This window comes from Centroberyx affinis, unplaced genomic scaffold, assembly GCF_046629955.1.
Source record: "Centroberyx affinis isolate AG114_WGS23_722 - 3 ecotype Tasmania unplaced genomic scaffold, CSIRO-AGI_Caff_v1 ptg000348l_1, whole genome shotgun sequence".
NCBI lineage: Eukaryota > Metazoa > Chordata > Actinopteri > Beryciformes > Berycidae > Centroberyx > Centroberyx affinis.
Window position 1 is genome coordinate 18,890 of NW_027279020.1, and position 14,337 is coordinate 33,226.

Here is a 14,337-nt window from a genome sequence, read left to right on the forward strand (position 1 = left end):
ATTTAGGAAAATGCATTCATTTCTCAGGGGGGAGATCAAATTAATGCACAAATCAGACCATCATCCTTTTTTTTCAATTAACAGCCATAGACACAACATAAAATAATATAACATAACACAACTCATAAGAAAGACTAAAATATCAGACAACAGCAGCAGTCCCTCTAATGGTCTGCTACGCGTCGAACAACCACAACAGCATTAACCACGGGAGAATCCAGCTGTCTTTCATCATGAATTTTTCATCGCGCCTGATTGAGTTCAGTTGTTAACGAAGTACTGGGGATGACTTGATTTCGTGCAGCCAAGCCCTAGAGGGACAGCAGCCAGATGGTCAGGGACTGCAGCCCGCATCTGCGTCTCCACTTCAGCACTCCACAGTCCGCCTGCAGGAGCCGCCGCCGTGCTGCAGGGGGCAGTGCGCCTCGCCCAGGGACAGACGCATTTATTCATTCATTCGTTCATTCACCCCCTGCAGCTGTGCACACAGACACTTCTCACCACAGCCACAGAGGGGTCTAAACACACAGAGAGGGGTTTATCAAGTTATACTTCAGGAGGATTAAATGAGAGAGCAAGCCTCAGAATCACTGTCATCCCCACAGCTTATGATCGCTGTGTCTTTAACCTAACATTTTCTATAGTAGCCTATTGTTCTTTCTCAAGTCCCAAAAAAAGGCTTAGGGTGTAAAAGCTATCCAGAGAAAAGTTCCAGTCAGAACATGAGGAGGACATCTGTCTGGAAGTTATTTTGGATCTAAAAAAACCATTCATGACGTCTTCTGGCTGCTGATAGCACTTTATCACATGAGTGGCAGCATGAACAGCAGCAGAGCTACATTCTTATTTATGGCATGCAGTCAAGATGTGCCAAAGGCCTATGCTGTGCTGAGCTTTTTGTTACATGAAAATGCTGAAAACACACAGAAGTTTTCTGATTTTGCATTTTTAGACCTTTTCAGCTACAAAGGGAGTCACTCTTGTTTAGCAAACAAGTCTGAGAAAGATTGTTTTTAACACAATGTGCTGACTCTTTATTTTGGTCTGCAACAGATTGACTAGAAGACTTGCTAATAAAACACACCAGACACATAATGTTAGGTTACAAATGCATATGTAATTACATTGACTAGGCCATGACTGATGAATATATAAATTAAATTATATTATAGATAGGGAGCTTTTTATATCAATATTAATTTGACATCACTCAGTTGTGCAGTATACCTAATCTACATTGTACCATTTACAGATAAGCAGTTGCTTCAGGGGAAGTGCTATGCAGACTTGGTGTATCTGGTTCCAAACAGGTCAAAATGGACCATTTGACCTGAGGCATGTTTGGCAAACTCCATTTGAAATACAGGTTAGGCAAACATTTTCTCACACAGAGGTTTAGCAAACACAGATGCCCTCTAATTCTTCTGCATACATCTACACATGCATGCATCACACAAAAATGTCTTACAACTCAATTCAGTTTGGTAGAGGTCATTGAGAATTAGCTGAACTCACAGCAGTTAAATATGCAGAGACCTGAAGTGAAGAGTAATCAGGTTTTAGCTTGTACAATCATTTTGTTATCACTTGTGAGTTCATATTGTTAAGAAGTCTTAGTAGTTCAGTGTCAAAAAACACAAAATGACCAAAAATCCCATTAAGAATGACAACAGTCAGTGGTGGCAGCATTGGTAGTGTTAACTACTGGTCTGAATTACCATCAGATAAGCAGCCTGTCTGGGTGTGGTGAGGCGGGATGCCAGCACAGTCTGGCCTCACCTTGCGTACACATCTCTTGTATTTACACTCTCAGCTAGAAGATTCAGTATTTCTACTGTCATGTATGGCTAAGCTGTCTAACTTACCTGGTCCTTCTCCTGCCCACCCCTAAATCCTGCTACCTTGTTTGCTTAACAAAAGGCTATGATTGCTTATGCAAATGTAGTAAATTTGGAAGCTCACAAGGCCCAGGGACCAGTCCCCAAACACATCAGTAAGGCTGGCACTGACTTTAATTGCAGACTGTTACAATTCCAGGACAGATGGGAGATGCCAGAACAATTAATTCTAATGAGAAAAGTTGCCTTAATGACAGATACCTAGTTTTCAAATAAACCAGTCAGGGTAGAAAATCAATTAGCCCTTGTGGTGCAGCTACTTGATGATAAAGAGTGACGTGTCTGTAATTGGCAGTGCAATCCTGCTGGGGAAATGATAATGCCCATTGCTATGTTATAAAATGATTGTGCTATTAGGTTTTGTAAAGGTAAATCCTATATCATATCTATACAATGCCTCTTATGCATCATTTCATATTATAAATCATACTACAGTGTTCAGTTGGTTTCAGTGGTTTATCCTCCTCCCACAGTTGTTATTGCTTTTGTCATCTTCCATTGCTTTATCCAGCCAGTCTCTCTCCTGTTCAGACTCTGAGTCACTGGCCTCACTGGCATCGGCTGCCAAAAGACGAGAGTAGTTAATCCTCCGCTGGCGAGGGGCCTTCCACTGGAGCAGAGGCAGGCACAGACACCACACCATCAGACCCGCTGCGGCTCCTCTGAAGAGCCACGCCAGCCCAAACCTCTGGACCACAAACCCCCCAGCAAAGCTCCCCAGGCCCGCTCCCAGGTCTCCAGACAGGGCCTGGTAGACCCTCCTCACACTCCTCTCTGCCCCCAGCGTGGCCACATCCTCACACTGTACCTTCACCGCCCACAGCAGGGCTCCACTGCTGAAGCAGCTCAACAGCTGGGCAGGGAGCACAGCCCAAGGTCCCCAGAGGAAGGAGTAATAGAGGCACTGTAGCACCAGACTCGCAGCCCCCACAAGAAGCACCCTGCCTGGGCTGAGGAGTCTGGACACCCAGCCCACCAGCAGAGGGAAGGCCGCCTGTGAGAGCAGCGCGAGAGCTAGAGACGCTCCCATGTGCAGCTCACTGCTCCCATGGTCCTGCATCTGCCAAAGGAGGAAGTTGTCCACAGCTGAGCCTGCTATCCCTACCAGGAGGGAAGTGGCCGCACACAGCAGGGCCCGTGGGTGCCCACGCACCAGCTGCACGGCTTTGAGGAGCCCGTTGGCCCTGTCTCGCTTCTTGTTCAAGTAGAGGGGCAGGAAAGCCGCCACAGGCAGGGCCAGAGCCAACAGCCCGGCGTAGCAGTAGAAATGCACAGCGCTTCTGGGGGTCTGACCGGCTATGAGACAGTTTACTTGGCTCACCAGCAACCCCACTCCTCCAACCCCGCAGGCCGCTCCTAGTAGTCCCCACACCTCTGTGCTGCCGTAGCGGTCCGAGGCATCCGCAAAGTCTAGATACTCATACAGACCGTCGTCTGCCGTCCACTCTAAAGGGGCGGATACAGACTCCCATAGCGACACTAATATGAGCATCAGGAAGAAGAGTTGGTGCTGAACGTCCATCGTCTTCAGGCTGCCCATGAATTCAAAACGGTACTCCTCGTTCACTTCCTTCTTTTCTTTTTGCTGGTCCTCTGACTCCAAGTTGGCCTGGGACCTCTTATTCCTCACTGGGGGCGCCAGGGGGGAGGCACTGCCATGTATGACAGAACTGTTGATATTTGGTTCTCCAAGACTGTCATTGGCCACCACAGATACATTCAGTTGTGATAGGTGAGGATGAGTTTCATTAACATACTGAGGCTCCTGTAGCATGTGAAGTGAGGCTTTGCTCGTCAAAACAGGGGCAGGTTTAGTGTCGCCAGGTGTCTTTATGGGTAAGATGACATTACTCTGGGAGACAGGAGCTGTAGTGACTTCTGAGTGAGTTGGAGTAGATGACATGGGAGGTCCTGCATTAGTCAGGAGCAGGTTATCATCCGGACCGGCAGCTGGACTGGTGCTCAGATCAGACATGTTACAGTAGCTGGTCTGTCTGTGCACATCTGCAGATGGGAGCAGAAGCAGAACCAGGGCAACTGCTGCCGAACAAACGAGAGATCCAGTTATCACCATCCGCCTCTTATTGTAGTGCTTGGACAGCAGGCTAGCCACAGGGCTCCAGACCAGCGATATGAGGTGCTTAGTGCCCATGATGATACCCGTCATTGCAGGAGTCAGGCCCAGCTGTCTGAAGTAGAGGGTGAGGAAGGGAAGGATGCAGGCTTTGGCACAGCAGCACAGGAAGGTAAAGGTGCCAGCCAGAGCCAGGCCGCCCTTGATGTCAATCTGCTTGATCCTCTTCATGACTGCCGCTCACTTTCTCTCCAAGTAGTTTCAGGTTTCACATGGAGCGACTGGTTGGTTATCAACTGAGAGAGAGATAGAAAGAGAGAGAGAGAGAGAGTGAGAAAGGGTTGGTTATCAACTGAGAGAGAGATAGAAAGAGAGAGAGAGAGAGAGAGAGAGAGTGAGAGAGGCAGCAATAGAATGAACACATCTTTTCAGGCCTCCAGGCATTTGGATTTCATTTGTTTTGTTTGGCAATATTGGCCAAAATCCTGCTTCCTTGTAAGAGACTTATTTCTTGGTAGCCTACTATTGGTTTACCAAACAGAAAGCATCGAGAAATATTGAGGCCTCAGTTATTTCATTGTTATAACTGCACATGTTAGATAAATGGCTTTGAATTAACTTATTTAACTTGCACAGACAAGAGCAATAACTTCGCCGGAAGTCACAGTAGGTGAGACAGACAGGAAAGAATACAACTATTTCAGCTTTAAAACAACCGTCCTAATGAATAGTAATTATTTACATAAAAAGGGGCTTAAAATAAATAAATAAATAAAATACTAGAAGGGCACGCGGAGAACCGCCAAGGTTCGTGCCATTATTGCTTTAATGAGTTCTTCCTTGGCCCATGCTACAGCCTTCTACCAAGTTTCATGAAAATCGAGCCAGTAGTTTTCACGTAATCCTGCTAACAGACAAACAAACAGACAAACAAACAAACACACGGTACCGAAAACATAACCTCCCTGGCGGAGGTAAAAAGGGGCATATCTACATTCAGGCTTGCGAATATCACCTGTCAGGTTGGATGCACCTGCCTCTCCTGGCTATCGAGATGCAGTGAAGTCCACGTCACACACTAAAGTTTGTAAGCTAGAGGAAAAGATAACGTTAAGCATTTACCTTCTTGACTTCTGCCGACACAAAGTTCTTTATATTTTTCTGTCGGTCATTTTTCACCTCGAATTTCAACGTTACGTCCTTGTTTTGTTCTCTTTTCTTGAGTGGACAGCACCTGTTGCCTTCGGGCCGGTGAGTGCGATAGACTCCGCTGTAGAGATGTAGTTTACACCTGGTGAGCATACTCATGTCTGCAGCGCCCCCAGGCGGTGTGGATGACACTGTGCGAGAGAGAACTAGTAAAAATCTATTAAATCTATTGCTATTAAAAGGGAGATAATCATCTAATAATAAACTGATGAGAGAGTTGTTATCGTAAATAAGCCAAAATAAGCTCTGCCTTGATCTGAAAAGGAAGATTTAAGTAGACTAGAGTAGTCAAGAATAGAATAGAATAGAATAGAATAGAATAGAAGTGTAGAAGTTCTAACATCTGTACTTAGAAGTGTAGTGGTTTGAGAAACATGTGTGTGACTGCAGTCACGGGTTTGAATTCCAGCTGGGAAAATGCTAGTGGCAAGTTTAAGAAATAACATTCTTCAAAACCCATTACTGATTATTCCTACTTACAAGAGAAACAAATGCAGGTGAAGGTTATTATAGTTTATTTAAACAGTTACCAATATGTTGTCATTTAATTTGAATCCACAAACATCATAAATAATCACCACATAGTAACATGTGTCTGTTCCCTCAGTGTAAACAGAGACCTTGTGCAAACATATAACACTGTAAACGTCCTTGTCATCATCGTGTTGCACTTACAGCAACCCACTAAACTCCATTATTGTTTGGCCTTGTTCCTCAGCACAGCACACACTGAGTCTGCCACACATGCTGCCTGTTTAACAAGGCTACACTGTAGTTATTATAGCTTGTGTATTTCCAGTTAGAGAGTAATAAAAAGCAATGCAATACAATCTAAAAATAGGGAAGTCACAATGTAGTTTAGTACAATATAACACACAGTTCTGTGTTGGCAGAGCATGATTAACAGCATTATATCACGTCATGTCCCTTCTTTACATGTACACATGTAATAGACAGCTCATCACGTCCCTCCATCAAAGGGTGACGCCGCTGAAGGTGTTGATCGGCAGTGACAGCACCCTGTTCCCATACTTGCTGGGTGCCGGCTCTTGTTCATTCCTCACAGCGAACTTTGACTTGCCACTGGACTGGAGGCTGTAGCCCGGGTCCAAGCAGGGAGAAATGTCTATTCTGTAAACGAGGGATGAGAAGTGACTTTGTTATCACAGTTTATGATAAGGGCAGTTTCAATTTGCTTATGGTCAAAAGGAACAATGGGGCGTTCAGCGGGCGAAATTCTCTGTGCCTGTATCTGACCATTCCCAGTTCGCACATGCCCAGTGCTTACTGAATGCTGCAGAGTTTCACGTTACCTTTGGACATCATTATATGTCCTGCGGGAGTCCTTGTCTAGACACACAGTGAACGTTCGCTGCTCCAACGTCCGGATGCTAATGTTTTGGGTTTGGATCTCAAAACAGAAAAGTGGATAGATTGTTTAGACAGTTTCACACTTTGCATTCCAGTTTTAGTTACACAAACATGGCAGACAGGGGCTAATGTACAATAAAAAAAAATCTAATTAAACATTAACCAACATTAATCAGTAGTAGTAAATGACTTCTTACTGTGTAGTATCTTGGGTTCATGCTGTCAAAACTGACAGTGAGGTAATTCTGACCTAGACAAAGTGAAATAGCTGTTAATTTAATTAATTGTGGCTTTATGATAACTTTTATTTATTATGTGAACAGGGTGGCATGACAGTCACATAACAAGAAAAGCTAATTGTCATGCCTAAGAGAAGTGTTGATTGACACTTGAGGTAATTAACCTGGATAAAAACACATTACTCTTCATTATTTTAATGGAAGAAAAACTAATATTACAAACATCAAACTCCAGTGTGCTATACAAAGCTATGAGATAACCCATGAGAATTACCATAAAGCTATGACTAAATAGCAATAAAAATCCATATGAAAGGCAAACCTGCGATGTCAGTGGGTGATTCTGCTGTAATGACCACTCCACAGGTTGTGGGTGCCATTCCCCTTACAACAAATCGCCTGCTTAAAGAGATCTGATGACAATAAGACACAAAGCAAAGATTCTCTCAGTGAGCCCAAGTCCTGCTGTTGATGACGCTTCAGCATGAAGTAATAATGCAATAATAATGAGGAAGTTGTTGAGGACCACACCTTCTTGTAACTGACAGAGACGACTGCCCCAAAGACTTGCACTGTTTTCCTCTTTCGTCGCACAGAAGATTCCTCTGTCAAAGACGATACCTCACTTTAAAATGGACAAGCTAGTCAAGTGTATGTAATGTTAAGGCAATCATGTCAGTCTCCATACACAGAGAGAGAGAGAGAGAGAGAGAGAGAGAGAGAGAGAGAGAGAGAGAGAGAGAGAGAGAGAGAGAGAGAGAGAGAGAGAGACATACTCAGGAGCTTTTCTTTTAGTTGTCTGAACTCAGGGAAGTCCGCTTGCAGACGAGACACAAACACCTCCTCCACCGTCGAACTCACATTGTAGCTGGAGCGGGTGATCTAAACACATATTTCATCTTTATTTAGCCAGAGAAGGTGCATGAATAAATCATTACCACATTAATTTTGACATATTACTACAATTATCATAAACAGACAAGACCAATACCGAGAAGACTGGCAGCTTCTACCAGCCTCTACACTGTATTTTACATCGTATGCCACCAGGTCAGATTTGGCAGATTTGGAAATCTGCTGTATTGCTTTACAGCACAAAGGGAGATTGTTTTATGGCAAATAACAGGAAGAGGGTGCTCTACTTCCAGCGTAAACAGCTAAAACATGACTTTCTTGCAATGGCAGATGGTGGAAAAAGTGAAGTAGCAACATCCTCTGCGACAGGAAGCAACGGTTGGTCTTAATTTGGAGAAACAGATGCTACTATTTGTCTTGACCATGGCCTCATTTTTTTTTTTTTTACGGTGATTATACCAAGGTGTCACAATTATAATTTGACAATGACATATTGATGTTTAAAAATGCTTCTTGTTGCACCTTTAAATATGTGCTCAGTGTAAAGAAATAAAATATTCCACCCTTGATTAAGGGAGACATACGATACAAGACACACTGGGAGCGATATACTCCCTACAGTAATTAGAGTCCACCGCCAACTTTTTTAAAAACATTTTAGGAACAAGGAATTTATGATATCTTTGAATTGTAAAGCACTGGGAAGCACAGAAAATGACTACTAGTCTTTTGAGAGTCTGTGTGTGTCTCTAACACGATCTAATCCTGTGATAGTGTGATACTTTTGTAAGTCTAAATCTAATGTAACATATGAAACATAATCACACATGCAGCTCCCATATCAAACTATGATATTGCTATGCGAACAGTGAAAAAGAAAATGAGACGACCAGTTTATTGTCTTTATCCTTCAGCTGCTAATAGGCCTGTGTAACTTTTAGGCCAAACCAGTGCTTCAACAGGATGTGGCTGAACACACTGACTTGCCTATCATGTCATCATTAACATTCATGTGACTTTGGTATCTATATGCATGACAGCGGGCCTGTACCTTGACAGAGTAGAACGGCAGGTTTACCGGCTGCATCCCACAGCGGAGGTAGTAGGACAGGGTGTCCAATAGGAAGAGGTTTGGCTTGCTGTGATTAGAGTGCTGCCATGGATAGACACAACAGAAGGAAGAAGGCATCAGATGAGTCCCATGCATATCTGACCAGCTCTCTTTTTTAACCTATTTCTTATCTCTCCTTCCCTCTTGTTGCCTCTTGCTATCTCTCTATCTGTTTATGCTTCTCTCTTCCTCAATCCTCTTCACACACACCAACAACCTGCACTCAGTTAATGAGATGTTATCCTTTACCATTTCAGCAAGTTTCGGGATTACAGCTCCCAGACTGTTGATGTTGCTGTCGTACCATGGATCCACTCTTCCCAACAACGAGGCTAGAGACAGTTTACCTTCATCCTGACATGGGCTGCCCTGTAGGGAGTAAGAGGTGCTGCGATGTCATATAAATTCCATTCATACCAGTAAGGGCTGAGTATATCAAATGAAGTGACATGATATGAGTGACTCAGTGAAACTCACAGGTGAACTGAGGGACGGCGCAGCGTCAGTGACTGGGATGTAGTACAACTGCAGGTTCAGTTTCTTGGTCAAAATGAGATGTTTTGACTCTCTTTCTCTGTGAAATATATGGAAGGCATTACTGGAGACACACATCCATGCTTTCACACACAGACACACACACACACACACACACACAAAAGGAAACGCATGAAAGGTATGAGGAACGCACTTTTGCCGTTAACGCTGTTTGTAAGAGAATGCATGAAAAACCAGTTCCTCACCGAATAGAGCGATAAACCTTGGTTAGCCTTCCCAGCGCCCGGTCGTCCCCCATCACCACCACCCGCGCTGTCAGACCGCGCTCCTCTTTAAGGGGAGGAGAGCTGCTGGGATATGCCTCCATCTTCTCCCTCATTAGGGTCAGTTTGTCTGCTGGCTTCATACTCTTTAACGCAGGTCTCCGGGTGAACGCCGTCGCAAGATTTCTGGCTGGGAGCTGCTCTTTGTCATCTAATTCCAGGTCCTTCAGATCTTTTTCTATCCCACTGTCCACAGACAGCACCGAATCTCTTTTGTCCTCCTCTTTATCCGTAACGGGGTTAGGGCAGGAACCCAGGGCAAAGTTTGTTAGTGCGTTCCCTGTGTGAAAGCTACATTTAGTGTGCTGTATCAACTGCAACAGCCTCTAGATTACACATTGTGTGATATGTACTCTTTGTGGGTCTTATGAACAGAAATATACAGTGTTTTTGTTCCTCTGATCGACTCACATAGATCCTCTTCATTGTGCCACAAGAGGAAGTTGATCTCCGGAGTGGGCATTGCAGCGCTGCACACAGAGCCGTGATCCACCTGGGCTGTTCCTGAGAAAAAAAGAGTAAAAATAACAGCAGTCCCGTCAAGTCAGAACAGAAATAAATGTAGGGTGGGAGCTCAAGGAGAGGGGACACATGCAGCTGGGGGACCGGTGGAGGAGGCTTAAGTAAATTTACTAAGAAGGAATGCTGCCTTGGCTTCAGTGTAGTATGGAGAGGTGCTCATTGAAGCTTGGGTGAGAGGGTCAAAATGTATTCAAACGTATCCATGCAGAAAAAATGTATCCAGGCTATGTATGTGCTGCAACGTGTCAGTGCTTTTTAAACCAATAAATAATAAAGGCTTTTTACTTTTTGTATGGGAAGAGTACCTTGGATACATTTTTTCTGCCAAAAAGTGAGCTTAAGTTATTTTAACTTATCCAGAGTGTATTATGAGTTAAGGGAAATTAGGTAAAACAGCAGACAGTCAGATTTTGACTATGGTTCCTTCCTGGCCTTGACAATGCTAACAGCAAAAAAAAAAAATCCAACAAATTTTGCTCACTATTTCAATACTAATGCACTGTCACACACTGTGTTACGACCTCAGTGCTGAACACCAACCCACAGATCACAGTTTTTTTTATTTAGTAGAGTCAAAAAAAAACCACGTAGGATGGTCCATTTATGTGCCATACATGCCCATAATTCACAAATATTTGTTTGTGTAATAGTATTGCTTGTGCTACACTATAACCCTTTGTGTTACAAAACACTCAGCGTCTTATGACCCATGGTATGTTTGTTCATGCTCTTATCTCAGCATCACACACACCTCCTTTAGAGGCAGTCAGGATGTCTCTGTAGATGTGTTGCAGTCTGTTTAGGTAGCCCACATGACCGACTGCACCATGCTCTATACTCTGCTCCACAGCTACAACCACTTCCTGGAAGTATTTCTGTACTGCATGTTCCCCTAAAGCCTGTAACACACACACACACACACACACACACACACACACAGATCTGCTTTGTATACACAAATAAAACAATACTGAATACTGGATGAACAGAAAATGTATGCATCTGTTAAGAGAATCTTGCTTCATAAATCCTGTATGTAATTATCCAAAAGTCTTTGTAAACTGTCCATCTTGCTTACCTGCAGAGCCTGAACCAGCGCGGAGCTTTGGCAGGCCGTCCCCAGCCCTGTCTGCAGTGTGTGTAGCACCACTGCTTTCTCCTGGGTCAGTGTGTCCGTGAACGGGCCGGCCATCTGCAAGTCTGCTCTCACTGCTGCTCCCAGTGGGCCAGAAAACACAGCCGGGTCTGCAAGCACAAACACCCTGCAGGGAGCCAGCCAACAGGCCGGCAGGAGACACCGGTTGTGATAAAATGGCCTGGTCGATGCTAAAAAATACATGTTTAACGTCTTTCTGAGAGTAAAAATATATGCCGTTTGAGCGCTGAATGCATTGGTGTTTCATACTCACTTTTCCCGCAAGGTGAAATGTTCATTCTTTAAGTTCTGCTCTGCAATGACCCTCCTCTGATATAAAGCACCTGTTGGAGGAAGGATTTGACTGTCAAATCACCAGCTTTTGACAGTATGTGTGGTATTCTGCAGCTAACTTTATTCCTCTAGTAACAGCTGTCTAGCATCGTCCCTTTACAGCCTTCTGAAAGCGTGTTCATCGATGCATGGTACCTGGTGTGGTCATTTCCATCTTGATGCTCCTCAGGTTACTCAGGGCAACAGCAGAGTAGGGCAGTGGTAATATCAGTAGTTTCCTCAAGCAGTCATACACTCTCTGGTAAAGGGTATTAGGAATGGCACCTGACTGCAGAATAAAGAAAAAGCAAACAATAGACATTTAAAAATAGAAAATTGTGATGACCTGGCATGCTATATAATAATCTATTGTCTGTTGGTCTGCAAGTCTAAAGCCTTTTGTCTTTTGACATGCTACTATAACTATTTTGAACATCCCTCCACTATCACATTCAACAAGCCAGTAAAGAGCCAGAAATATTCTGCCTATAAAGAATAGGCCTGTTCCCAAGAGAGCAAGTTTCAACCAAACAAAGCTTGTCACTGTTGCAGATTTTCTAGGAGCAACATCATATGGCTCAACAATGGGGTAAATAGATGTCTTACCTGAATAACCACGTAGGAGAGAGTGTGCAGCAGTGGAATGACAAACATGTTACAATGCGTTCTACCAACCTGCATCAAAAATCAAACAGATGTTACATTAGTGGCATGTCTTTCTGCCTCCGCAAGCAAATTTGACCCATATTTAACCGGACAGGCTGAATCAGAATACATCTTTATTTACAGCAACAGATTCAGGGAGTTCTGCATGAGAAAGAGAGGAGGCATGTATGCTGTGTGTGTGGCGGCATATCATGCTGAATGTGCACAACATACTTTAATGTTGAAATCTTAAAGGGTAATTGAGGATATGAAGGACAAACCTTCCCTAGCTCTTTCACCAGCACCCTGATCAATGAGACAGTGTTGGATGGATGGCTCTCCACCTTCTTATGAAGAGTCCATCTCAGCATTCCTAAGGAGCAGACATTCATTTTGCTATGCATATTTTGTAGCATGTTAATTGTTAATAAAAAGAAAATCTGTCAGGAGATTTTTTTTGAAAGTGACATTATCTTGATAATATGGAAAGATCCATCTTATTTCAAGATACTGAAACAGGTGAAACTGCACTAGAACCAAGTGAAATTATCCCACAATGTCTTACAGATTTAATTTTTTTTTTTCACTTTTTTTTTTAAAGGAAAACATAGTTTAAGACATGAGAGGGTTTTTTTTTTTTTTTTTTTTTACAGTATATTTATCTGCTTAGTTAGTGATAGCTGCCAGTAAATGTTACTGGTTGTAAATATTTATATTATACATATTTCTAATGATGAATTGTAGGTTGTATGTCTTGGTCTAAGGGTTTCCATTGCCCTTTAAGTCAACTGTACCTTCATGTGAAGTACTTTGGCTGTTCAGCTCTCTGAGAACTGCCTGGACACTGTTGTACAGGCTGGACTCCACTGCTGAGGAACCATCCACACCAGCTAAAGATGAAGATCAAGATCACTATCACAAAGTTAAGTTTGCGTTCTAAAGCATGTTAGTAGCCAGACAGGCTGGTACTGTGAAGATGGGTAAAAATAACCAACTACTTACCTGTTGGATCAAACATCTTGTTTCCTCTTCAGAGTCTCAGGAGAGCACTAATTTCTGCAGCACGGGCTCCAGCCAGAACAAACTGAACTATGATAACCAAAAGATTATCTACTGACCAAAGAAAATCTGCCATATTCACTCTCAGGAGGTTTGAGTCCGTCAGATGTTGTCATCTCCTGTCAGTAAAAAGCTCAGAGCCCAACAGACAATGTGTTGGTTGCATTCGTCCCATCTCCAAAAACAGGATCAGTTAAAAGTGTTGAACTGTGGTCTGTGCATTGAAAAGTTTTTGAAGACAAGAAGAGAAAGGTGGATTCTGCAGCCCAATAATAAGCAAAACTGTAACTGATCAAATTTCATGTAAACAACAAAACAAACTCCCCTGTGTGAATTTTGGCGATCGAGAAATTTATTCACCAAAAATTGCTTGTTCAAGGTCACAAACAGAGCTCATCTGCACACACCTCCTACAGACATGAGTCACTTCATCTCATATACTGCAGTGCAATACTAAATGTATCTTCCTGTCTGCTCAGATGTGGAGGGGTGAAGAGTACTATAAACGTACTATAAATGTACAGGTTGTCAACTGAGAGACAACAGGAGACATTTGTGTAGTGTTACACTGACTCTATGCAAATGAGTTCATCTTGATTCAGTATGAAGTAATCACATTTGAAAGAAAACTTACCAAATATTGCTCTTCTACTAGACTGTCTCCTACAGTATAATGAGAAATGACATGTGGCTTTTGAGCTGGCTGGCCAAACAAATGAAACACAATCTCTCTTTTAAACAATGAAAACGAGTTCCAATAACAACAACACTCCTCTTCCTCTGTTGCTTAATTCACAATGAAGTAATTCAATTGTAAAGGAAGCTTACCAATGTAGCTCCAGCAGTTTTCCCTTGAGGATCGTCCACTATAATGCGACCTGAGCTGACTTTATGCTGAAAGAGTCTGTAGCAACACAGTCAGATATTTTGATCGTGACCAGTGTTTATTTCACCTGGGTAAGACAGGGTGTGTCATTCATAAGAGGAAGTTGGGGAAAGACAATCTGTGAACAGTGAATCATTGTCTAAACAGTGAGAACAAAGAATGAATGAAGTTGATTGAAATGT

At 43.1% G+C, this 14,337-nt stretch overlaps 2 protein-coding genes across 4 annotated transcripts; both read right to left on the minus strand.

Annotated features, from left to right (window-relative positions):
- Positions 1-63: 63 nt before the first annotated feature.
- mfsd6l (major facilitator superfamily domain containing 6-like) lies at positions 64-5,234 on the minus strand. Of its 2 annotated transcripts, none has more exons than XM_071515410.1 (2): positions 5,095-5,234; positions 64-4,268 (listed from the first exon to the last, which is right to left on the minus strand). In XM_071515410.1, the coding sequence occupies exon 2, from the start codon at positions 4,201-4,203 to the stop codon at positions 2,347-2,349; it is 1,857 nt and encodes a 618-aa protein (XP_071371511.1). In that variant the 5' UTR covers positions 4,204-4,268; positions 5,095-5,234; the 3' UTR covers positions 64-2,346. The 2 variants fall into 2 exon arrangements, with proteins under 2 accessions (XP_071371511.1, XP_071371512.1); XM_071515411.1 differs by having other exon boundaries at positions 4,988-5,224.
- Positions 5,235-5,686: 452 nt separating this feature from the next.
- pik3r6b (phosphoinositide-3-kinase, regulatory subunit 6b) lies at positions 5,687-14,190 on the minus strand. 2 transcript variants are annotated; one of them, XM_071515414.1, is made up of 21 exons: positions 14,098-14,190; positions 13,904-13,932; positions 13,213-13,483; positions 13,005-13,100; positions 12,492-12,583; positions 12,172-12,240; positions 11,722-11,854; positions 11,507-11,576; positions 11,176-11,359; positions 10,849-10,996; positions 9,987-10,079; positions 9,498-9,855; positions 9,235-9,331; positions 9,007-9,126; positions 8,698-8,799; positions 7,568-7,673; positions 7,323-7,396; positions 7,114-7,204; positions 6,750-6,802; positions 6,495-6,592; positions 5,687-6,312 (listed from the first exon to the last, which is right to left on the minus strand). In XM_071515414.1, exons 3-21 carry the CDS (start codon positions 13,226-13,228, stop codon positions 6,156-6,158), a joined length of 2,157 nt encoding a protein of 718 aa, XP_071371515.1. In that variant the 5' UTR covers positions 13,229-13,483; positions 13,904-13,932; positions 14,098-14,190; the 3' UTR covers positions 5,687-6,155. The 2 variants fall into 2 exon arrangements, with proteins under 2 accessions (XP_071371515.1, XP_071371516.1); XM_071515415.1 differs by lacking the exon at positions 12,172-12,240 and having other exon boundaries at positions 11,722-11,824.
- Between the last annotated feature and the right edge of the window lie 147 nt (positions 14,191-14,337).